General features: G+C 40.8%; 2 protein-coding genes across 22 annotated transcripts in view; one reads left to right on the top strand and one right to left on the bottom strand.

Moving 5' to 3' along the window:
* Positions 1-24,224, bottom strand: part of MBNL2 (muscleblind like splicing regulator 2) — a 397,414-nt gene that overhangs the window by 118,430 nt on the left and 254,760 nt on the right. For all 21 annotated transcript variants that reach the window (XM_074021290.1, XM_065533403.1, XM_074021292.1 and 18 more), the window contains one exon: positions 1,625-2,401. In XM_074021290.1, the coding sequence (XP_073877391.1) occupies positions 1,625-1,798 (174 nt within the window). In that variant the 5' untranslated portion in view covers positions 1,799-2,401. The remainder of the gene's footprint in view (positions 1-1,624; positions 2,402-24,224) is intronic.
* LOC141408934 (uncharacterized) overlaps positions 1-24,224 on the top strand; it is a 198,970-nt gene that overhangs the window by 156,804 nt on the left and 17,942 nt on the right. The window lies entirely within an intron of this gene.

Below are 24,224 nucleotides of genomic sequence, written 5' to 3'. Positions count from 1 at the left end.
CCTCATGATCCGCCCACCTCAGCCTCTGAAAGTGCTGGGATTACAGGCATGAGCCACCGTGCCTGGCCTGCACTGCTTTTTCATAGTGAATGTTTCTATTGCTGATAATCATAGAGGCAAATACAGACTTGGTTTACTTTTTTGACTAAAGGCAAAATATATATAACCATGCTTGTACTGTTATAGTTTATATGAATTGTGATTTATCCATCTATTCATTTCCATTTTAGGCAAAACAATTCATCATTTTAAAGTCTAGTCTAATAAGCATTTTATGATAAAAAGGAATAAAATGGGAGTAGGTATTGATGTAGATTACAGATCTATTTTGTCAAAATTTTACCCTTAAAAGACTTTTTCGTTGGGTCAGAAATACATTTTCCTGCTTTGAGTGTATTGACAAATTTTCCCTTTAAGAGATATTAAAATTTAAATATATAGTTTGAAGTCTTATAAGAATTATAAATTTTGACTTATGTCTTACAAGACATAATTTTTTACTTAAGAGAAAATTGTCCTAAAGGACAACTCAGTCTCTTTAACACTCAGGAATAGGCTAGGGTCACTATTTTGTAAACTAACAGCTGTGTAATTTCTCAAATCATGTCAAGAGCATTGATAAACAATTTTCTTAAACTTAAACTTACTGAAGTCTTGCAGAGATGTAAACACTGAGCTCTTTTAATCTATGTGCCTTATTTATTGCTCCTGGAAACAATATTATTATGCCTGTAGGACTGCCCTAGACAATCTCAGATTCATAATGTTAGGGCTGAATACACTCCACAGCATTATGGGTTAAAACTCATGCCACTTCTAGATCTTTCATTAAATTCTCTCTATCTTCCTAACTCCACCCAAATCAGTATACGACTCAGATGCCTTGAATCTCCAAAAACATGTCTTGAAACAGTCTGTTGGAAGCCAGCTCTCTTCTATGGACTCCATAGAAATGTGTTCACTGTCTGTTCCTCCCACAAGGCATGTGTCCCCTTCTTCTTGCATTGTAGATACTTACTGATATACTGTATTTTCCCTGCCAGAGAGTAAGCTCATCAAGGGAGCCATCTGAATCACTTTAGTTTCTTTTGTCATATAACTCACATGAAGTAGATTCTCAAGTATTGAGTATTGAATGTGTACTTAATAATTTCTGTTAGCCGTGACACATTTTCAAAGAAGGGTTTTAGGAAGTACTCGGTCAAGGAAAAAAAAAAAGCCATAAGAATAGAAAACTCTTCAAGAGCTAAGTCAGAATAACTGGCACTTAAAAGTGACACATTCAATTTCTTCACCTTTATATAACCTCCAGAAGATCAAATGTTGATAAAATATTTATCTTCAGTTGTCACAAGCCAGACTTTGATTTAAAACTCTTGGGTACATGAATGTCATGCCAGGCCAGAAATACATCATCATGTATTTTTAATTTAAACATGGGTATGTAAAAAATTTATATATGCCTGATATGAAAAAATTTGAGTGAAAATCTCCCAACAGTCACCACAAACAAGAAAACAGAATCTAAAAGCAATTTTTAAACTTCTGTAAAAGTGCAATGAAAAGCCTTCTGCTTGCAAGTCCAATGTGGTATTGAAATGACACATAAAACGCATTCTCTTACCTTTAGGGAATCAAAGCAGGCAATTACTCTTCCATTTTCAACCTGACAACTTTTGGGGGGATGAGCAAATTTGCATTCTTCATCGGAGCGTGAGCATGTTCCTCTTTGAAACTGTCTGCAGACTTCTAATGTCAGCCATTTTGTATCTCTGACTGGGGCAACGTTCAAAGCCATGGTGATAAAGTAATTTGGGCTGTTTGTTTCTGTTAAATGATGAAATCAATCCAAGTTCTAATGATTCCAAAACTACTGTTGTGAAAACTCCCACATGTAAGTCTGAAGGTGAGTGATAAATTGCTTAGTGAAGTCCAATCCAGGGAACAGGATGATGAGAAAGTTTATGGACAGGCAATCACTCATCAATCAACATGTCCCACTTGAAGATGGCGGGCCACAATAAAAGCACGCTCAGTGTCATCTCTGGCTTTCAACGTCTGAGTCTCTTGGCTGTTTTGCAGATACACCTGTTTTTAATAAAGTGACTTCAATTTCATGGCACTCCTTGGGAGAATATTTAATGCTGACGCTCACAGCTATTGACGATGTTAGAAAATAAGACACTCAGATGTTCATATTTTAGCAGGATGTTTTTCTTCCCCCTTTTTGAATTCTGAAATTAAGCAATTGGCAAAGTCAGACAACTGAGGTATCTTCATCCACTCATAAGGTCAGGGTAAAGTGTACTTGACAGAAGAGCGAGATGTGAATACAAAGAAAGCTCCCAGGCTGCAGTTTCCAGCAAAAGTGACTTCACACAGGCACTTCTAAATGATAAACCTGCAAAACAGAAATGAAATATCAACCTTTATGCAAACTCAATGAATCAACACTCCAACGAACTTTTGAACTCTTATCTAGAATTTGCAAAAGCACGGTTTAGAGCTTTGAGCTTTGAATATAGTGAGAAAAGTTATGCATTAAAGAAAAAAAAAAAGAATACGCAACGGAAACCGTATTGCAGAATTGTCTAGGCAGCAGTCCAAAAGTTAGGAATGACTCAAACAGATGAGTGTGGCAGACACAATAATTAGGCCTTCTGAAACAATCCCATCTAATGTGCTTAATCGCCAAAACAGTGTATTAGGACTGTGGCTTCCAATTAATTTCACATTTAGGCCATTGATTTTATTGTTGGGAGTGCTATAAACAATTATTTGGGATGTGTCCCTCCTATGTAATAAAGATATTGTCATTTTGGATGAAGTGTGGGCTCTTTCTTCTTTATGTTCTTCCTAGTTTACAGAGATGTGGACTTAGAGATGGGTAGGTAGGATCCTCTTGATATTTTTTCTCAGGTGTCTTAATATTTCCTCTCCTCCATGACTTACCTAATGTTTATCTTCCTATTTACACTGCAAGCATTCACGGGGCAAAGACTATTCTTTGTAGTTTTCATTTCTGTATTCCCAGTGCCTTAGTCTATGGTGTATATTAGACCCTCAAGAAATATATATTGACCAATTTAACTGATGACTAAATGCCAGGAATGTAAATTAGTTTTAGTTGAGTTCAGTTTAGTTTTTAACTGAGTCATAATCTAAAAACGCTCTGTAGTATGGAATGCTGGAGTTAAAACACATGGCTACAACAAAAATATAGTCAGTAAGTTCAGATGTCTAAAATAAGCACCTTCAGTTTCTTTTAACTTTTTCAAGGGTTATGAAATCATTGAACATTAAATTACAGTTACTGGGATAAGCATGAATAAAGGACTAAAGTCCAGAAGTTGATTATTTTCATGAACTGGATATGCCACAAATGACCTTACATACTTGCTGAGCCTTGATGTCTTTCTAAAAAATTTATACCTGAGAAGAACTTAATGAAGACTGGAAGTAGATTATTTTAAATTGGCAGGTACCAAATAAGTTCAGAGAGCTATATATATATATATATATATATATACATTTTTTTTTTTTTTTTTTGTTTGAGATGGAGTCTTTCTCTGTCACCCAGGCTGGAGTGCAGTAGTGCAAACTTGGCTCACTGCAATCTCTGCCTCCTGGGTTTAAATGGTTCTTGTGCCTCAGCCTCCCAAGTAGCTGAGACTACAGGTGTCTGACACCACGCCTGGCTAATTTTTGTATTTTTAGTAGAGACAGGGTTTCGTGGTTTCATCATGTTGACCAGGCTGGTTTCGAACTCCTGACCTCAGGTGATCCACTCACCTCTGTCTCCCAAAGTGCTGAGATTACAGGCGTGAGCCACCCGTGCCCAGCCCAGAGAGCAATAATTTTTAAGTGGTTCACAAGTGTTCCCTGAAAAATTATGTCCCCAAATCAATTAAGTTTATTTAACCCTGGGTAAACCAAGCCAGACGAGCTTTCTTGCATTTGGGCTTTTTTATTCTTTTTTTTTTTTTTTTTCTTTTTTCTTTGAGACAGAGTTTCATCTTGTCGCCCGGGCTGGAGTGCAGTGGTGTGGTCTTGGGTTACTGCAACCTCCGCCTCCTGAGTTCAAGTGATTCTCCTGCCTCAGCTCCCCAGTAGCTGGGATTACTGGTGCCTACCACCATGCCCAGATAACTTTTGTATTTTTAGTAGAGGTGGGGTTTTCACCGTGTTGTCCAGGCTGTTTTCAAACTCCTCGCCTCAGGTGATCCACCCACCTTGGCCTCCTAAAATGTTGGGATTGCAGACATGAGCACCGCATCCGGCCTGCCACAGGGCTTTTCTTGGCTGCTGTGTCTGATGGGTCCCTTATAAGGGAGAAGCTACAATGGTGTCTCAAGCTTATCTGATGATGGAACATTTATTTAAGCAGGACATCTCTTGGGACTGATAGGAAATGCTACTTCATCCCAATAATTATTTTACATTTGAATAAAAGTGTTTGCATGAGTTCTAATTGCATGTGCATTTAAGGAAGTTGGCAATCTTGAAAGCTATGACACATAGCAAACTTCAATTATAAAATATTTGAGGGATCCAGGCAGGCTCCTGCAAGTCTGTTTGGCAACGTTGTGTTCACAGAAGCTAATATCAGCGAGCTTAAGCTAGGGAGCTTAAGAAGATGAGTTTAATAACCAAATTTAATATGGGTTGGGTTTCATAGACCAGCCTGGACTTGTATCTTTATTACCTCAACCTGTACCTCTGGCTCCCATGGAGAACAAAGGATGAGGAAAGCAAGGGACAAGGACACATTTCTGCCTGCACCAAGGGAGATGAGGCACGAATGACAAGGGTATTTCAAATGATGCGCTGAACACACTTAAGTGTTTGAAAAATATTACATAGAGTCCCCAAGTCCTCAGTAGCAGGCCCCAAGGTAGATGCTCAACCTCAAAGGCAGCAGAGTCTCTCCCAGGGGCTCCCATGAAGGAAAAGAAAGAGGTAAACATAGGTACTGTTGCATACATGGCATGAATAATTACTCAGATGTTCCTAAAAGTTCCCCAGGAGCTATGTTTCCAAAGCAGTTCAGTGAATGCTGCACATTTTTATTCTTACTTACAGGTAAGAAGCCTTTTCCATTCCCCCTGGAAGAAATACATTTTTTCCCCCTGGGAGAATCCCCATTTCAACTTACTGTGAAAATCCCACTAGAATTCAGATGATCAGACTCTACCAAGATACACTTGCTTAAAATTAAGTATTTATTTGAATTGACAAAAATTGTATAGATTATGTACAAATGATATTTTGAAATATGTATGCATTGTGGAATAGCTAAATTGAGCTAATTAACATATGCATACTTAGCATTTTTTAATTGTGAGAACACTTAAAACCTCTAAGTGAGATCATGCCCTATTTGTCTTTAAGATAAACTGGCTTTTAAAGGCCGGGATGGCCTTCCTTACACCTTATACAAAAATTAACTCAAGATGGATTAAAGACTTAAATTTAAAACCCAAACCATAAAAAACCCTAGAAGAAAACCTAGGCAATACCATTCAGGACATAGACATGGGCAAAGACTTCATGACAGAAACACCAAAAGCAATTGCAACAAAAGCCAAAATTGACAAACGGGATCTAATTAACCTAAAGAGCTTCTGCACAGCAAAAGAAGCTATCATCAGAGTGAATGGGCAACCTACAGAATGGGAGAAAATTTTTGCAATCTATCCAACTGACAAAGGTCTAATATCCAGAATCTACAAGGAACTTAAATAAATTTACAAGAAAAAAAATCCTATCAAAAAGTGATATGAACATACAAAGGATATGAAAAGGGCAATGGATATGAACAGACACTTCTCAAAAGAAGACATTTACATAGCCAACAAACATGAAAAAAAAGCTCAACATCACTGATCATCAGAAAAACGCAAATCAAAACCACAATGAGATACCATCTCATGTCAGTCAGAATGGTGATTATTAAAACGTCAGGAAATAATAGATACTGGCGAGGCTGCGGAGAAATAGGAATGCTTTTACACTGTCGGTGGGAATATAAATGAGTTCAACCATTGTGGAAGACAGTATGGTGATTCCTCAAGGATCTAGAACCAGAAATACCATTTGGCCCAACAGTCTCATTACTGGGTATATATACCCAAAGGAATATAAATCATTCCACTGTAAAGACACATGCACACCTATGTTTATTGCAGCACTATTTACAATAGCAAAGACATGGAATCAACCCAAATGCCCATCAATAATAGAGTGGATAAAGAAAATGTGGTACATATACACCATGGAATACTATGCAGCGGAATGAGATCACGTCCTTTGCAGGGACATGCATAAAGCTAGAAGCGATCATCCTCAGCAAACTAACACCGGAACAAAAAACCAAATACTGCATGTTCTCACTCATAAGTAGAAGTTAAACATTGAGAACACACGGACACAGAGAGGGGAACATCACATACAAGAGCCTGCTGGGAGTTTGGGGGGTGAGGGGAGGGAACGTAGAGGACGGGTCAATAGGTGCAGCAAACTACCATGGCACATACATACCTATGTGACACACCTGCACATTCAGCACATATATCCTGCTTTTTGGGTTTTTTTTTAGAAATAAAATAAATAAATAAATTTTAGAAAGTTGGGTAGGCTGGGTGCAGTGGCTCATGCCTGTCATCCTAGCACTTTGGGAGGCCAAAATGGGCCGATCACTTGAGGCCGGGAGTTTGGTACCAGCCTGGCCAACATGGCAAAACCCTGTCTCTACTAAAAATACAAAGATAAGCCTGGCAAATGCCTGTAATCCCAGCTACTTGGGAGGCTGAGGCATGAGAATTGCTTGAACCTGGGAGGTGGAGGTTGCAGTGAGCTGAGATCGTGCCACTGCACTCCAGCCTGGGCAACACAGACAACCTCTGTCTCAAAAAAACAAAAAAGAGCAGGTGTACCCAAGCTTTCTGATGGCCAGAGTCACTTGTACAGGAAAGATATTTTGGAAGGAAGGAGGTGTGCATTATATCACAGGTACAACGTACTGTTATCATAGCCTCTCATGAATCCACTCTTTCTCCCAGCTTGTTCTTTGTTCCTTTCCAAAAAGCTATATGGCTACTGTCAGCATAGGCACCTGTACCAAGGAGTGGGTACAGGCAGGCAGATGTGGGGAAGAGGAAGAGAGCCACTTGAGCTAGGTTAGATGGGTCCACCAAAGAGAACAGCAGTGGAGGGTAAGGATGGACTAGACCACATTTTGGCATGGCCATCAAGAGACGGGACTGAGAGATATGCCAACATATAGACATAATAGAATATTGGACTCACTAGCCTGCCAGTTGCTGAGAGGAAGGGGCATGTGTCAGACTGTGCTGTTCAAGGCAGAAATCACCAGCAACATATCAATCAAGCACCTGAAATGAGGCAAATGCAACTGAGACTCTAAATTTTAAATTTTTATTTATTCTTAATGAATTTAAATTTTAAAAAGTCACCTTTGATTCAGTCATTGGAAAACTTTTTAGTGTGATTGGACTAAGTTGAGCATATAAATTTACTTTTTTAATTTTAAATTTTATGAAACCTACGTACAGATGGAGTACTGCCAATGAAAATTTAGCATCCAAATTCAGATGTGCTCTAAGTAGAAAATACACACTGAATTCAAAAATACATGGCTTGTAAGGAAAAAAAAGAATGTGAAAATATCTTATTAATGTTGTTTCATAGTTATTACGTAGTGAATTATTATTTTTAATATATTGGGTTAAATATTAAAATTGATCTCACCTGCTTCTTTTTACCACTCAAAAATTCAGAATTATCTAAGTAGCTCACATTCTATTTCTATGGATGGTGCTGTCTTAAGGGCTTTTGCATTTCTTCTATTAGTCAACAGGACTTCCGGGAGTGGTAGAAAGTCCTAAGAACTAGCTTCCAGCCTTCACTTTACCGAGGTGTCTCATCACATAATCTTGGGCAAGTCAATTTCTTTGAGACCCACCTTCTTCATCTAAATATTGATAATAGTTCCTGCCTATATGTACACGGTTGCTGCCATGAAAGACAGATTATAGTGGAAATATAAAAGAACTCTGTGATTTTTAAAAGTTACTATACCAATCTGTATTAACAAAATCTACTTTCAGGCTTCGTCTCTCTCTACAATAGTTTGGTATGATGACCAGCATTAGACCTGGTGTAGATCTGCTCCAGCCACAGAGTCTGAGAGCAGGGAGGTGCCTAGAGATCAACGGTCTGACTGCATAGGGGTACCTGGACCTATTATCTGGAGAAGGCTTCACTTCTCACATCGCCTTTATTTTACAACCAAAGGGACCCTCAGAGAGGTTTTTCCAAGTGTCACTACAAAAACCTTAAGCCTGCTTTCTTCCTTCAGCTGCTGCTAACCAAACGTGAAGGGAACACCTCTGGGGCCAAGCAGTCACCCTGGGTGGGAAGCAGGGCTCAAATACTCTTGTAGCACCAATGGGAGCCTGCTTCCCTGAGGGCATGGTGGAAATGCAGCTGCTTTTCCATTCACAGTGCCCTGGATGAGCAGGGAGGAAGGGGTGGCATTTCAAGTTCATCTGCCCAGAGGGGCCTCTTGTTAATAATGTCTGGAGAGGGCACCTCCAGGCATTTCATAATTTTGGAAATTAGGAAAATTCCCATCAAGATTCCATGTATAATGGCATTGCCCCATTATAGGCAAGGCAGCCTTGACCTTTCCCAGGAGTTTCTAGGCTGCACTGGGGACAGGATCTCTGCCCACATGATTTTCCAGTTTTGTCTAAGTCTCTCTCACTGGTGTGTTTTGGCTTCCCTCTCTTTCACTTCTTTTGACTTTTCTGGTTTTATTTCCAACGTCCCAAACAATCCCACCCTAATTAGCTCCTTCCAGTGCAGAACCTAGGCAATGTTTGGGAGTAGTTGCCCCCGATTATTTCTCTGGCGGGCCCTCTCCTCTTCCTCCTCAGGCATTTAGGAATTTCCTGCCTTTCCCAGCCACCTCCTGCAAGAGGATATGAGCCTGCCTGAAGGTTCAGCTGAGCCACCCTCCGGCAGGCCCTCCTCACCGGCCTGCATCCGGAACAGTGCCCCCTGTTCCTCCTTTCCCCTTTGACATCCTCTCCTACAGCCCATCTTTAATACTGCCTGGTCATTATTTTTAAATAGGTATCATTATTCCTTAATTCACAAGAACCGTAAATATTGATTTCTCCATCTGCCTCCCCACAGGGTACACTCCTACAGGGTTTGCCTCAGGTATCTGATAGACCTTGTGTATTATTTTTCAGTCTCTAGAGTTCAGTTCAGTGCCTGGTATGCCGAATATACTGGACAAATGTTTGTTGAATGAGCTCCTGATCCTCCTCCAAGGAATATTTGCATTTTAATAAGAACCAAACTCAAGCTAAAGGAATAATGCTCTGAATGGGGAATTCCAGTATTATCCATAGGAAAATTCCAGCAGATGCCACTGGCTTACCCTGCTGCTGCTAAGTAGGCTGAGGCTGGGAGCTGCCCCAGGGATGCACACCATGAGCCTCAATGCCCAGCGGTTTTTAAAGTGTTGTGCCTGGGCCGGCAGCGGCAGCATCCGCTGGGAGCTGGTTAGGAATGCACACTCTCGGCCCGGTGCGGTGGCTCACACCTGTAATCCCAGCACTTCGGGAGGCCGAGGCAGATGAATCATTTGAAGTCAGGAGTTCCAGACCAGCCTGAAAAGCATAGTGAAACCCCATCTCTACAAAAAATAGAAAAAAAATTAGCCAGGCATGTGTGGTGGCGCATGCCTGTAATCCCAGCTATTCAGGAGGCCGAGATATGAGAATCACTTGAACCCGGGAGGCAGAGGTTGCAGTGACCCAAGATTGTGCCACTGCACTCCAGCCTGGATGACAAGAGCCACACTGTCTCAAAAAAAGGAAGGGAGGGAGGGAGGGAGGGAGGGAGGAAGCCAGGAAAAAAGGAAGGAAGGGAAAAGAAGTGCACACTCTTAGGCCCCACCACCAAGGTCCTGGATCAGATACCCTGATGGTGAGGACCAGCAATCTGTGTCTGAATGCAGGCTCAAGCTTGAAAACCCCTGTCGGAAGCATTCCTTGCCTTCTGTGTGCCAGGCATCCTGCTGCTTGCTGAAGGAACAAAGATGTCCACCCAGAGTTACCTGCAGGCTTTTGAGTTCACTGATTTCCCTAGAAACAATTGTAAGAGTGCTGGCCGGGCTACCCCCAGCGGCTGTTTCTGATCAATAAAAACAAAACAACAAAACAGAGCCAGACTCACAGAAAACACCTGAGAGATTTGTTTCAGCTAAGACGTCTTTCTGTGAGAATCAGGAAGGACACTGACCCATAGCCCTCTGGAGGGGGTGGGCGGGGCCTTGTTTTATGGACGCTTGTCTGAGAGAGGACCACTTTAAAGGGACTAGTGGCCTGATGACCAGCAGGTCAGCCATCAGAAGGAGCTGCTTTGTAGTGCCCCATCCTCTCCAGACGGCGTGTGATTTAAGGAATATCCAGGTTCACTGCTTGACTCATCTTTAAAGGAAAGGCAAGACTGAAGTTCGAGAAGAAAGAAACGAGGTTCTGTAGTATTTTCTGAAATGCCAAAGGATGTGCCGTTCAACTCTACAAAATAATCCCAAGCTATTTTTAGGGTCTTTACTTACATGACACTTCATTTTTCAAAATGTATTTAAAAACTCTTCTAAGTGTTAGATTTTCAGAAAAGAGTCACTTTTGACTGTATAAAAGAATTTGCCGCTCACATTCTTTTGCAGCTGCTAAGTTATGCAGGGCGAGTTTGGAAAGCCTGGCTTTTCACTCTGCAAGGAGGTGACCTCCCTCCATTCCACGCCTCTCAGACAAGCCGGGGCTGTGGACCCCAGGTGTCTCCTCCGTGCCATTGCTTTCTAGATAGTTTGTACATTTTTTAAGGGAAAAACATCAATCATGTCCAGTCTTGAGACTGAGATTGATCAAAATTTCAGACCACCTTAAGGGAAATAATTCTGCAGCGCATAATTCCTCCAGTTTGCTTTCGGGTCATCTATGATATTTTAGCTGCCTGCCAGACATCGGCCTCCTAGGGAGCTGATTAAAGGATCTTTGCAAAACAAGCCTATTTCGGAGTCAGACAGTCAAGAACTCATTATCCATTAAGTAATTTATAGGATGCCTTTAATTTTTTTATATAAATCTAATTACAAGAAAGAAACCTCGTCTCCTTGACTCTGGTATTTCCAGTTTTCGGAATCTCTGAGTTTCCTATTTTTAATTTTTAAATTCTTAAAATATATATATTTTTTAAAATAATGTTTCCTTCCTGTGAGTGGCTCAGTGTTGGAGTGTCCCCATTCTATTTCTGAAGCCTAATTTAAAATAGCTCTCAATGTGCTCTCTCTCTTGATCAATGACTTGGCCGCATCCTGAGCCTATCAGATGCAAACGCCTGGGCGGGAGAGGGCCCTGGAGGAGCCGCCAGCTGAAGGACTGGGGCTGAGAGCCACTTGACCTCCAGGAGGAGGGTGTGAGACTGCCCTGTAATCACAGCCTCGGAGAAGAGGCTCCTAACAGGGGCCTGCCCATAGGAAGCTCGGTGAACCAAGGGAAACACAGATGTGAAGAAGATGCAAATGCGAGTGAATAGAGCACTCGATTGACTTCTCAAAGAAAAACATTGAGGCAGGTAGCAAAAGAGAATTTTTTTTAATGGTTTTTCTTTCTAGATACCTTTAAATTGGTTTTGTTTTTATTTATTTATTTATTTATTTTTCTTGAGATGAAGTCTTGCTCTGTTGCCCAGGCTGGAGTGCGGTGGCACAATCTCGGCTCACTGCAACCTCTGCCTCCCAGGTTCAAGTGATTCTCCTGCCTCAGTCCCCCGAGTAGCTGAGATTACAGGCACCTGCCACCAAGCCTGGCTAATTTTCGTGTTTTTAGTAGAGACGGGGCTTCACCATGTTGGCCAGGCTGGTCTCAAACTTCTGACCTCAAGTCATCCACCCACCTCAGCCTCCCAAAGTGCTGGGATTACAGGGGTGAGCCACCGTGCCCGGCCTAATTTACTGAAAATATAAATAAAATGGTGCCTTGAATGTTCTGCTTGGTTGAAGGACAAGACCAACTTTTCCAACCTGGACTCTAGTCACTCTGCCTCTGAATAGCTGTGTGATGGCACCTGCTCTGAGCTTCAGTTTCCTTGTTTTTCATCAAAGGGTTAGTAACACTTAAGCTATAAATACATGCACTGCAACCAAAATATATTTAGTAGTATACTGTCAATACTCTCTATGCGGTACCTAATCTGTATCAACATTAGTTCTTGAGACATCCACATGCATGTACGCACAAACACACAAATGACAGGTGGAAATAACTTCTTTACTAAAAGTTCTTTTCTCCAAAGTCAATGAAGTGTAAGTCAAAGAAAGTAGAAAGGCTCTTTCTCTGAAGGTAGGTACAAGCTATGAAGTCCTGCCTAGCATGTGAGTTGGACACGCCCTTGATAGATTGTCTTCTAAAACTAACTCCAAACATTCATTCCTTCTAACTAGAGAAAGAACCATGGCTGACAATGATATCTTCATTTGACATGGTACTTTGTCCTCTGGAACATACTTTCAGATATATTAATATAAGGGAAATAAAACATGGGGTTGCCCAAGGCCGTTCAATGAGTCAGATAAGCCAACCTTTGTTTCATGATAAAAATAACAAAAGGAGAAATTTCCAACTGTTTTTTTTTTTTGTATCTTATGTCTTAAAGTACAAGTGAAAAATTCATAAAACCCAGGGCTCATTTTAACATGCAAAAATTTCCAATCTCTTTTCATTGCCATTTCCAGGAATGGGTAGAGAAAGAAATCACATCTTCAATTCAAAGAGGGAAAATTTCTAAATATATTCCTGAAACTACAGCCAGATGTAATCTATTCAACACATATTTGTATTCAAATTATGTTTTTCACTGCATCTGTGTTTTCTATCCAAATATTTATGATTCAGTTAGGAGATGCTCTTATTAGAAATGAAAGCAATTGTATTAGAGACCATTGAAAACTGCGTTGCACTTACCGGTTTCCTGGATGTCCAGGAACCAATGGCTGCAGCCAGACAGAACAATGATCGATCTGTCAGCTGAAATCTAGCCCTGAATTCCCAGAGAAGTCTTTGTCAGAACTTCGATTTCCTTCCCTGGCCACAGCCTCGGGTGGACAGAACCACTTTCAGCTGACCTTTGTCGTTTTCTGTCTCTCCAGTGACCAGCCTAATGGCCATTTCATCGGCCTGTACTCCTACCTATAAATACCAGTAACCCCTTTTTTGACAAAATGTTTGTAACACAACTTTTATTCTCACCAAATGAAAATCATGATGTAACCAACAGACACACTTTTTAAAAACAAAATCGATATATTGCCATAACTATAAATACAGTAATTTACATATCAACAGAAAACTATTTTATACAATAAACAATATATATTTTAAAATTTTGATGCTAAGGCACAAGCATATTAGAAGACAGAACGAAGTGTCAGAAGCTGATACCTGTATGTTTGCAGCACTGTAATGAATGTAATGGGTACAAATGTTGACTGATATAGGTTTGATAAAAGGCGTGGCTTATCAAAGTGCTGAATCATTTCTGATGAAGTTCCTAACAAGTTAAAGAATAATCTTATCTCAGTTTACACAGTTGTTGCATTCTTGAAAAATTTGATATATACTAAGACTGTCTAATAATTAAAAAAGAAAAGTAAGGCTGAGCACAGTGCCTCACACCTGTAATCCCAGCACTTTGGGAGGCCAAGGCGAGTGGATCACCCGATGTCAGGAGTTCAAGACCAGCCTTGGCAACGTGGTTAAATAAAATAAAATAAAATAATTAGCTTGGCGTGGTGATGCGCACCTGTAATCCTAGCTACTTGGGAGGCTGAAGTGGGAGAATTGCTTGAACCCAGGAGGCAGAGGTTACAGTGAGCTGAGATCCCGCCACTGCACTCCAGCCTGTGGACAGAGCGAGATTCCGTCTCAAAAAAACAATTATTTAAAAAAAAAAAATGGGGGAGGACTTCAAAATGTGGGTCCTGTGTGTGCAGAAGGACATCAAAGCTCTGCCCAGGAGAAAGCAGAAGGCAACTAGAAATGGGTGTAGAAGAGATGGGCATGGATCCAGAGTTGGAGTTCATGGCCTTGGAAATGACTGCTAAAATCATGGAATGGCAAAAATAAGAGAGGAGGAAGGGATTTATTTGTATACATCTAGGAGAGAAAACAGGAAGGCTTGGACTGGATCAAGGACAGTTTATTTAGTGATTTGGAGGTGAAAAAAGGAAAAGGAGTAAGGCAAACCACAAAAAAAGAAAGCGACAAAAGATCCTTCCAATAATGCAACAGTGAGGGAGAAAGGTTCAGAGTTTCAAGAGGAGGGAGTAGCCAAAAGCCTCCACTGCCACGGACACATCAAGGCACGTGGGCAATTTGTGGTGGCTAGGTGTCATGAGGGGGAAGTCCCTGCTGGCTTTCAAGCGGGGTGGCATGATGCTGTCGGAGCTGGGGAAGGAGGCACTCAGTGCCTGGAGAATTTGGAGCATTCGCTGCTGCAAGAACAGCGTGTGGCAAGGCAGGGATTGCACTCCCAGCTCTGAAGTCAGAGATGCTTTGGTACCTGTGGGATCCTGAGCAGTTACCCTTTCAGAACCTCAGGTTTGTAGAGAGAGTTTTAAGAGTGCACTCTCTGAAGTCCCCGGGAGGGTGGGAGATAACCTTCTTCTCCCCTGACCCTTCTCACGTTTCTTTCATTTTAATGGAAGGAGAAAAACCGAACAAGAGCTCGAAGAGATGGCAGAGTAGAGGCATGGGCCAGCGTGCAGCCACTGGCCTCAAGAAGGGAGAAGGACAGGGTGGCTGGCTCCCATGGAGGCCCAGCCTCAGCGAGGAAATGAGACACTGACTTCACACTCCCAGGACCCACAGAAGGTGGGAAGTGAGGGATGCATTTGAGATAACGTTTTTAAAGTGAAAGATAATGAAGATCAGAGTGATCAAAGGGTTTATGCCTGGTGGCCTGTGCTAATTTTAAAAAAAAATAAAGGAGGTTAGCATATCTGTGGATGGGGAAGGTGGAGAGAAGAAGGAATAGCTGGAACACAGGCAGTTTGGCTGCAAAATCCACCAAGCCTCTGTTTAACCATTCTCTTGTCTGGTTTTATGGCTTCCAGTGCACTCTTTTGTACAGTTTTACAGCTTTAAAACCCACTAGACAGTGACATTTGTGTTCTTTCTTTCTCCTATTTCTTTCTCCCCTCCTCCCTCTCTCCGATACCCTACATCCGATCCAATGGCAGATGCCTCTGGCTCCACATTCCTAATGGCGCCAGAGTCTGACCACTTCTCACCAGCTGCACTTGGCCCCCTGCCTTGGAGCCAGCATTCTCTCCCACAACATTAGTACAAAGCCTCCTCACCAGTCTACTGATGCCTCTACCCTTGCCCCACTGCAGCCACATCTCAATAAATCATCCTGAGGGACTCTTTGGAAATGTAATCAGATCATGTCACATCTTTGCCCAGGAACCTCCAATGGCTCTCCACCTCACAGAGTGGGACCATCAAGAGCCTTATGACGGCCTACACTGACCTCGGTGACTGGCCCCATACTTTCTGACCCCCCCCCCCAGCCATCCTGGCCTTTGACTGCTCATTGAGTAGCCAGGGACATCCTGCCTTAGAGCTTTGACCTCGCTGTTCCCTCTGCTGGGAATATTTTTGTCCCAGATAGTCACGTAACTTGGAGGTCAGCCTATGAGGCAGTCTTTCCTGATGTAATATTGCATCAGTCTTACCTCCTCACTCTGGCTCACCCTGCTTTATTTCCCTCCAAAGTCCTCATCATTATTTGACACTCACATATGTACTTGTTTATCTATGCATTTTCTCCCTCAACCAGACTGTAATGTCTGTGAGGGGATGGTCTGTCGGTATCCTTAACATCTACGGCAACATTTAACTTTAGAATACGGTGAGCAGTGAATAAATATTTGCTGAGTAAGCAAGTGAATGAATGAGCAAATAAACGAATGAATACACCACAGAGCTTACAGTCTCTGCCCGCCTTCATGGTTTGCTCTGCTCCATCTTCTTGATGGGATGTGAAATCTTTCTCAACTGCTGTTGTTGCTATTATTTCAGCATGCTGGGACTCCAGTTTCTTAGCTTTAAAACAGAGAGGCCTCGACAATATCTAGAGTCACTGCTGTCCTTAAAGTTCTGTGACTGTACAGTGATTGGCAAGGCTGATTTAAGGAGAAGTGTATTTTTAGGAACTCTTCTGGAAATCTTACCAGCTCGGCTGAGTTTGGCCTAGATTTGTCAGCAGGCCTTTTGAGCTGTGGGATCTAAAAGGAGCATCTGAATCGGGGGAAGGGGGACATGAGTGGAGCCCATTTTCTTCCTGCTCCTGAGTCCAGACCCAAGGAGGGAGCACAAAAGGGAATTCAGGGAGGGTGAAAAGGTGGCAGGGTCTGCCTATAGCACTCAGCGCCTTGAGGGGTTGGTGCAGGAGTGAAAAGGATTGGGGAGGTAGACTTGGAATGCTTATGCCCCAGACTGTGAAAAGGACAATGTTCGGGGGACTTGGTGCCCCAGAGGTTTCATTCTTCTTCTTTACATGTTCTCTTCTCCTAGCACAGAATATATAGAGAATGCCACTATGCACCAAGACTTCACCAGCGCACCCAGGTCCAGTCTCCATGGTGTGGTGGTGGGAGATACTGTGGTCCCAGACCTAGAGGAGGGTCTCAAACTTGAATGGGAGCAGTGCTGGGTCCTGAAGGCCACCAGCAGAAAAGGTTGCTCAGAGTCTGAGAAGATGTGAACATGATTCTCACTAAGGCTAAGCTCCAAGAGGCCCCATTCCTTGGCTCTGGCATTCTCTCACAAGGAAAGACTGCATTTTTGAGTCACATGAACCCTCAGCATTACATACTCTGGGGGTTAACATATCTCAAAGTCAGGTCAGAGAGAGCAGACCTTCTGGCCTCGGGGGTTAACATATCTCCGAAGTCAGGTCACAGAGACCAGGCCTTCCTCTGGCCTGGGCCCTTGAGGCAGTGGCCACAGGTCTCCTTCCTGGGATCTGTGATCTGGCTATTGAGCCTATGCCAGAGATAATATACCAGAAAGAGCCAGCCAGTTGTCCAAACTCTTTCCAAATCCAGCCCCATCCCACTATTTTTGCAGAACCCAATTATTCTAGCACAGAACCTGATATGGGATATGTGGCTTGGAGGATCCAAGAGTTCAGAAGACCTCGGAAGGACACAGAATGCTACTCACTTATTTGAACACTGTGGGAAAGATAGCAGCAGAGTCTGATACGCAGGTGATGGGGTTGTATTAATATTTAACAAAATATAATTTTCACTATTTGACTTCAGCAGAAAAAGCAGAACCCAGTAATCCAGGAACAGGAAGAGGGTAATTTATTAAAACAAGATTTTGTTTTGTTGTTATTTCATTCACCCTAGAAGAAAAAGAAAGAAAGAAAGAAAGAAAGAAAGAAAGAAAGAAAGAAAGAAAGAAAAAATCAGTTTACTGCCATACTTTGAAAAATCGCCATCGATGAGCGATGACTCAAACCACAAGTATGAAGTAGCCTACAGAAACGAATGAGTCAACAATTCCTCTTATCTTTCAGGAAATTAAGCTAACTGCTAGGTATTGAAATCAACAACAAATATTTACTGTGTTTAAAGCCTCCAGTTCAGAGGAATTGAAAAAAAAACAACAACCCTGTAGCATTTTATACATTCTGTAAAAATGTGGCACCACGAGTTATTAGGTAATGTTATTGCTAAATGCACCAGGCAGGCTTCCTGAAATCCTGCATCCTACTGCCCCTTCCTTTACTCGGGAACAGGTCCTTCTGTTGCCTCTCTGCCCAGATGGGGTGCTCCTCAGAGGCTCATCCCACCGGGCTCTGCTTCCCTGCCACCACCATTTGTCATTATTTCTAAGCAAGGTCACCCTGTGCTGTGTCTCCATGGTAACAATGGGCCACCACTTTGAGGAGTGCAACAGAGAAATGGGGAGAAAGGCGAAATCACAGTCACTGATCTGCCCTTGGGCGCCAGCAACTTCTGAGAGGCACACGTGGTTCTTCCCATTTTATGGAAGGGGAAGCTGAGGAATGGGCCAGTGCTCCCCTAAATCCTGTGAATGGAGGAGCAAAATGTAAAATCTGAGGAGCACACGCTGCACAGGCGCCTGTGCTCATGCTTTACACGGAGCTCCCTGGGCCATTCCAACAAGAACCCAGGGTGACTGAAACAAAGAGGTAGAGAGGGTGGGTGCTGTGGCATCATACAAATGAACCAAGAAATCTTGAGACATCGACTTTGGTGTACTAAACTCTGTCCTGTTAGGTGTATCTTTTGGGTATTTTCTCAGATACACAATTCTTATTTACATGGAAGTAGTGTTGCTCTCCCAGGTCCACTGGCCTGTGGACTCCATGCAGTTCCTTCATTCCCTTCTGCCAATTGCATTTCTTTCAAAAACGTAACCATGTCCCTGTAAGTGTTTTTTGAGAGGCATACTGCTGAGTTGGAAAATTAATAACCTGGCCTAACCTGTGATGCCACCCTCAAGACAAGCTCTCAAGTTACTTGTTCATTATTTTCCAAAACGATTTTATCATCTGAGTTACTACGTGCAGGCTTCAAATGCTCTTCTCATGCTCCTTGTTCCTCAGACTGGTCTAACCTCCTTCTCTAACAGAACCAACGACTTTGAATCAAACCCAACCTGACAAGATAAAATAAGAAAAAAAAAAAAGATAGGGTCTGAATAATACCTTTTACTGGTATGCAGATTATCACGGGGTTACCTATTCATGCTCTCTGCATATTCCAATAACCAAAAGGCATGCATGAAAAAGCAAATTGCCATGCAGTAACGCTTTCTGATTTAAAGTATTATTTTGCCAATACAGTCTCTTTTTAACTAACAATGAGATAAATACAAAATAATTTTTATGATTACAATGAAACCCTCTGTATGTGCAGATGTAAATGATGTTCTGCTTACTGAAATGTGTCTTGGTGGTGATAATCAAAATGACTTACTTAGCATTTAACAAAAGAGTGCCTCTAAATGAGAAATGATTGCTTACTTGAATCCACACTGCTAAGAGTCAAGAGAAACAGCTTATACAACCCTATACCCTTGGGCAAGCCGATGAACTCGAAACTGCAGTTTCCTCCTCTCTACCAGGTTGTCCTGAGATTCTGTCTACACACTGTCTATGGAAGATTTGGAAGACTTAAAACAGAACACTCATATAAGGCATTATCATTCCTGAAGGTCTTACCAAGCCATGGTAAGAAGATTGCAACATTACTCATGGAAATTTTGGTTAAGGCCACTCTGATAACCTGCAGCATTTGGCGGAGATACTCCTGTCTGCTTCACTTTTTCCAGTACAAATGACTCATCAGCAGCAAATATTTATTACGTCTGACTATGAGTTCTTCACTCTGCTGGTTGCTACAACCAATTTCCCAGCAAGCCTGCTAACAGGCATTCCAAGGTTCCACCCAGCTTCACAAATAGTAGTTCCAATATTTTCTAAGAAAATTGATTTAAAAAAATCCATGTCCCCAAGCTGGCAGGTTTTTTATTATTATTATTATTTAAAGTCAATCAATTTTTATTCAAGGAATTTCACATGTCATGATTCTTTCCACTGTCCATCAAGGTCACCTTAGTTTCTCTAAAGAACTGGAGTCAAAATTTATCTTCAAAAGATTTATCTGGGGCCGGGCACGGTGGTTCAAGCCTGTAATCCCAGCACTTTGGGAGGCCGAGGCGGTCGGATCACGAGGTCAGGAGACCGAGACCATCCTGGCGAACACAGTGAAACCCCATCTCTACTAAAAATACAAAAAAACTAGCCGGGCGTGGTGGCGGGTGCCTGTAGTCCCAGCTACTCAGGAGGCTGAGGCAGGAGAATGGCGTGAACCTGGGAGGTAGAGCTTGCAGTGAGCTGAAATCCGGCCACTGCACTCCAGCCTGGGCGACAGAGCGAGACTCCGTCTCAAAAAAAAGAAAAGAAAAAGATTTATCTGTTAGTCCTTTTTAATTGAACTGATGTTTAATCCAATTGTTCTGTCAGCCTTGCAATAATTTTTTTCTTTTGTCTTCTTTTATCTCCTTTTAAATATGGATATACTGATAAAAGCTCAAAATTCTCCACCAAGAATCTTTCAGATCTAATTTCTTCAACCAGTTTGCTTCAGGGTCATTTGTAGAGTAGGTGAATCTGCCTAGTTCTCAATTTGACACTCTCTAAACATGAATGAGTTCAGATCATATCCATTCCTAAACGATCATGTTCACAGTTACCTATCTTCGCTGATGCTTTCGGCTTCCCCAGTGGTTTTCTTTAGAAAGAGAAGTACTTTAGTCACCAAGAGTGAGTGAATGTGCAAGTCAGTAGGTAGATTATGGATGCTTCACGGATAGTTGGCTCAGCTCTCCCCTTCCACCAAAAACACAGCACATGAGGTCCTAAACAGTTTCTAGAATAAAAGGTCAACCAGCATTCCTATTTGCAAAGTGGGAAAATGTAAAAAGTGAAGGTTCTCTGAAATACATTTGGCTGCCATCTGGGGATAGCCTCATTGCCTAATTGTTTATTTGAAAATGGGTAAGTCTGGGAGTTAGAAGATTTGAGTGTTGGTTCCTGCACAGTCACCTGCTAGCTGGGAGATTTAAGGTAAGTCACAATTCCTGTCCAGTCCTCGGTCTACCCAACCTTAAAAGACGACTCTGGACCAAGCTGCAATCTTCAAACTTAGACGTGAGTGGCTATGTGGCCCAAGGAAAACACAGTGCAGCCTAGGAAAGCCTTCATTTTACTTAAAAACCTGATGAGGGTTAAAGAGAAAAGTCAAATAATTGAAGTGGTATGCAATTTAAAATGTGTTTTTTATATTAGGGCAAAGATATGTGATAGAGTAGAAGGAAAGCTTTAAAAGACTTTTGTGGATAATTCAGCAGATTTCTTCTGTCAATTCTTCTAACTCTGCTCTGAGCTTCCATGGAAAAACTGGAGATACTGAAGGGCAGGGTCTCCAAGGTGCTTTCTACCTTGGACATGCCAAGAATTATGTTTCTTGCCTCGCCGTGGGAGGGATCTTTAGGGAGCTGCTTGTGACTCATTGGGGTTTGGCTTGTTAACCCTGCAGCAGAAGCACAGGTTCATTAAGGTTGATGATTTCATCTGAATCACTCACGCTTTTTGGAGAAGAAAATAATACTTCTCTGCATCTAAATGCCTGACACGGTCATGATGTATGCTCTGGTTTTAGTGTCACCTTTGCGGCTGGAAATACTGATTTATTTACTTGAAATCAGGGCCACCCAAGAGTACCTGGGCTGTTCCTGTTGCTGAAAAGTAGCATCTATTGGGTTTCAGTTGTGTTTGCTCATATTCGACAAGACTCAGTCTTGCTTTGAGAAATCCATCACGTTGACTGTTTTTGTGAAAAATTTATGCTACTACTGAAAATACTACCGTAATGAAAAAGCAAATTTGGAAGTTTAGAGGGTCTTATATCCCTACAACTATATGATCCAATATAAAAGAGTGGCAGGGGGAAGAGTGGAGGGGTGGGTAGGTTTAGGGTCAAAAGATGTCAACGCACAAGTTCAAATCAGATGTTTAGATTTTTTAAAATTTCTGAATAGAGGCAAGTGCCTTTCAACGGCCATTTTAGAGACAGAGCAAGTTAATAACACTGGATTTTGTTTAAATTGAAACTTTTACAGTCAAAATTTTCATGAGCTATTTTCAGAAAGATTAAATACTTTTCAATTATAATACATCAAAATCCTTTATCATGCTTCAAAAATTGAGAATAATGATATTTTCGATTTTTATGTGTAAGTTATAGTTTATTTCTCAAAGAGAAAGGAATATTGACATTTCACATTTGGAAACCATTCAATGTTATAACATTTTAATCTAAATATCTAAATGCTTCTTACTCAGTAGCATTTAATAGTTGAAATTTTACATATTTAAAAAATTTGTATTGGGCTGGGAGCAGTGGCTTATACCTGTAATCTCAGCACTTTGGGAGGCCGAGGCAGGCAGATCACCTGAGGTCAGTTCGAAACTAGCCTGCCAACATAGCGAAACTCCATCTCTACTAAATATACAAAAATTAGCTGGGCGTGGTGGTGCGTGACTGTAATCCCAGTTATTTGGAAGGCTGAGGCAGGAGAATTGCTTGAACCCAGGAGGCGGAGGTTGCAGTGAGTGAAGATCGTGCCACTGTACTCCAGCCTGGGCAATAGAGTGAGACTCTGTCTCAAAAATAAATAAATAAAAATTATATTGAAAATTCCTTTAAAAAAATCACATTTCTGGAATGTAAATGTCCAAAGAACATTACACAATACAACATTGTGTTGTAATAAGTATTAATAAGAACTTATTAATAAGTATTAATAAATTAATAAGTATTAATAAATACAATGTTACTGTCTCAAATGAAACATTTTATGTATTGCTATTTTACAAAGAGAGAATTAAATAATTTCTTTATGTGAGTGATAAAACCAGTAAATTTGAAACATGTTTAATTTTCCTGCAGTCTTCCCAACATTCCTCATCTGAGAAACCTTGATAAGAATACAAGAAACTGGAGAGGTCTTTGGTAATGAATGAACAGGATCCACAAGTGGCATTTGTTTTTACTCATCTGTCACAGGTGTGTCTATCTCAAAGGATCAAATTTTAACTCAGGAGCTTATAATTAGAATATAATGAGAACTTAATAAGTATATACATTTTCACTTGATATCATCTATTCAAGCCATGAACATTTGGGGCACAATTATATGAGCAGAACTATGCATCCCTAATAAGGCTAGGATGAGGTTCTGTAGGGTTGGGACTCTACTTTTCATTTCTTTGCTTCAAGCACAGAGTTTAAAAAAATATTTGTTCAGGAGATAAATGGATATATGGATGGATAGATGAAACAAAGCAAAAAAAGTTGGTTATCTTTATTTTAAATGTATGTATCAATTTGCATTTTCTATGCAAGCAGGAAACTGATGTGCAATTAGTCTTAAATGTACTATCCTGAACTTTGTTTTTAATATCATAAAACTGATATTTATGAGATGCTTGAGTGTCTCCGATTTCAGTTAGCAAGATGAAAAATCTGCTGCTGGTTGCTATAATTAGTTTAAAATTCCCAGTGGGGAACTCATATTCACAACAAGATGTAAAAGAGAGAGAGACCTCTGTCACTAATCGTTTATTTTTGAGAATTTTCAGAAGAGAAGCTGTTTGAAATTTTCAAAAAGTCAAGAAACGGTGCAGCCAATGCATTAATATGTAACAGTAATATATGGCATAGCTACTGGAAAAGAGGAGAAAATGTTATCATTATCTTCACATGATATGATTACATAGCCAGAAAATTCAAGAGAATTAAATTTAGTTCTCACAAGGAAAAAGTGAGTTCAGTTAAGTTGCCAGAAATGAGATAACTAAATAAAATTAAATGGAACCAATAATTTTCTTGTTTTCTAGCAATAATCAAGTAGAACATATAATAGAAAAATATTTCATTTATAATAGCTTTATAAAAATAAGACAGCTTGAAATAATGCTAACTGAAAATGTATCGGACAAGCAAAAATATTAACAAAATTTACTTAGAGATGTAAAATAATATTTGAACATAATTGAAAGATATTTGTAGATTCTTGTCATCTAAAAATATTAGTTCTTACTAAATTAATTTGTAGATTTAATCCTATTTTAATAAAACCTCAAAGGGATTTTTTATTGTTGGGGAGGCTGTTATGGATATGGGGAAGAACTTGAAAAATGATTGTGGCATTTCTCTGGAAGCAACAGCAGATGAGGACAGAGCATAAATTCCTGAAAAGAATCACAATTTATGGGATTGGCCTTGGTATATCGGGATACATGTACTATTAATCTAAAACAATTAAAACAATTTATTATTATGGAAAGAATAGACAGATAAATCATTGAAACTAATAATTTCTTGAAAGATAGCCCAGTATATATAAGAATTGAGGATACAAGATATTAAATATCACACATGGCGAAAGGATGCCTTATTCAATAAGTATTGTTTGAAAAGTTAAGGAAAATAGAGAAAAAAATTTATTTATAAA

The sequence above is a fragment of the Macaca fascicularis genome, chromosome 17 (assembly GCF_037993035.2).
Source record: "Macaca fascicularis isolate 582-1 chromosome 17, T2T-MFA8v1.1".
Classification (NCBI taxonomy): Eukaryota; Metazoa; Chordata; class Mammalia; order Primates; family Cercopithecidae; genus Macaca; species Macaca fascicularis.
This window is presented reverse-complemented; position numbering and strand designations above follow the sequence as displayed.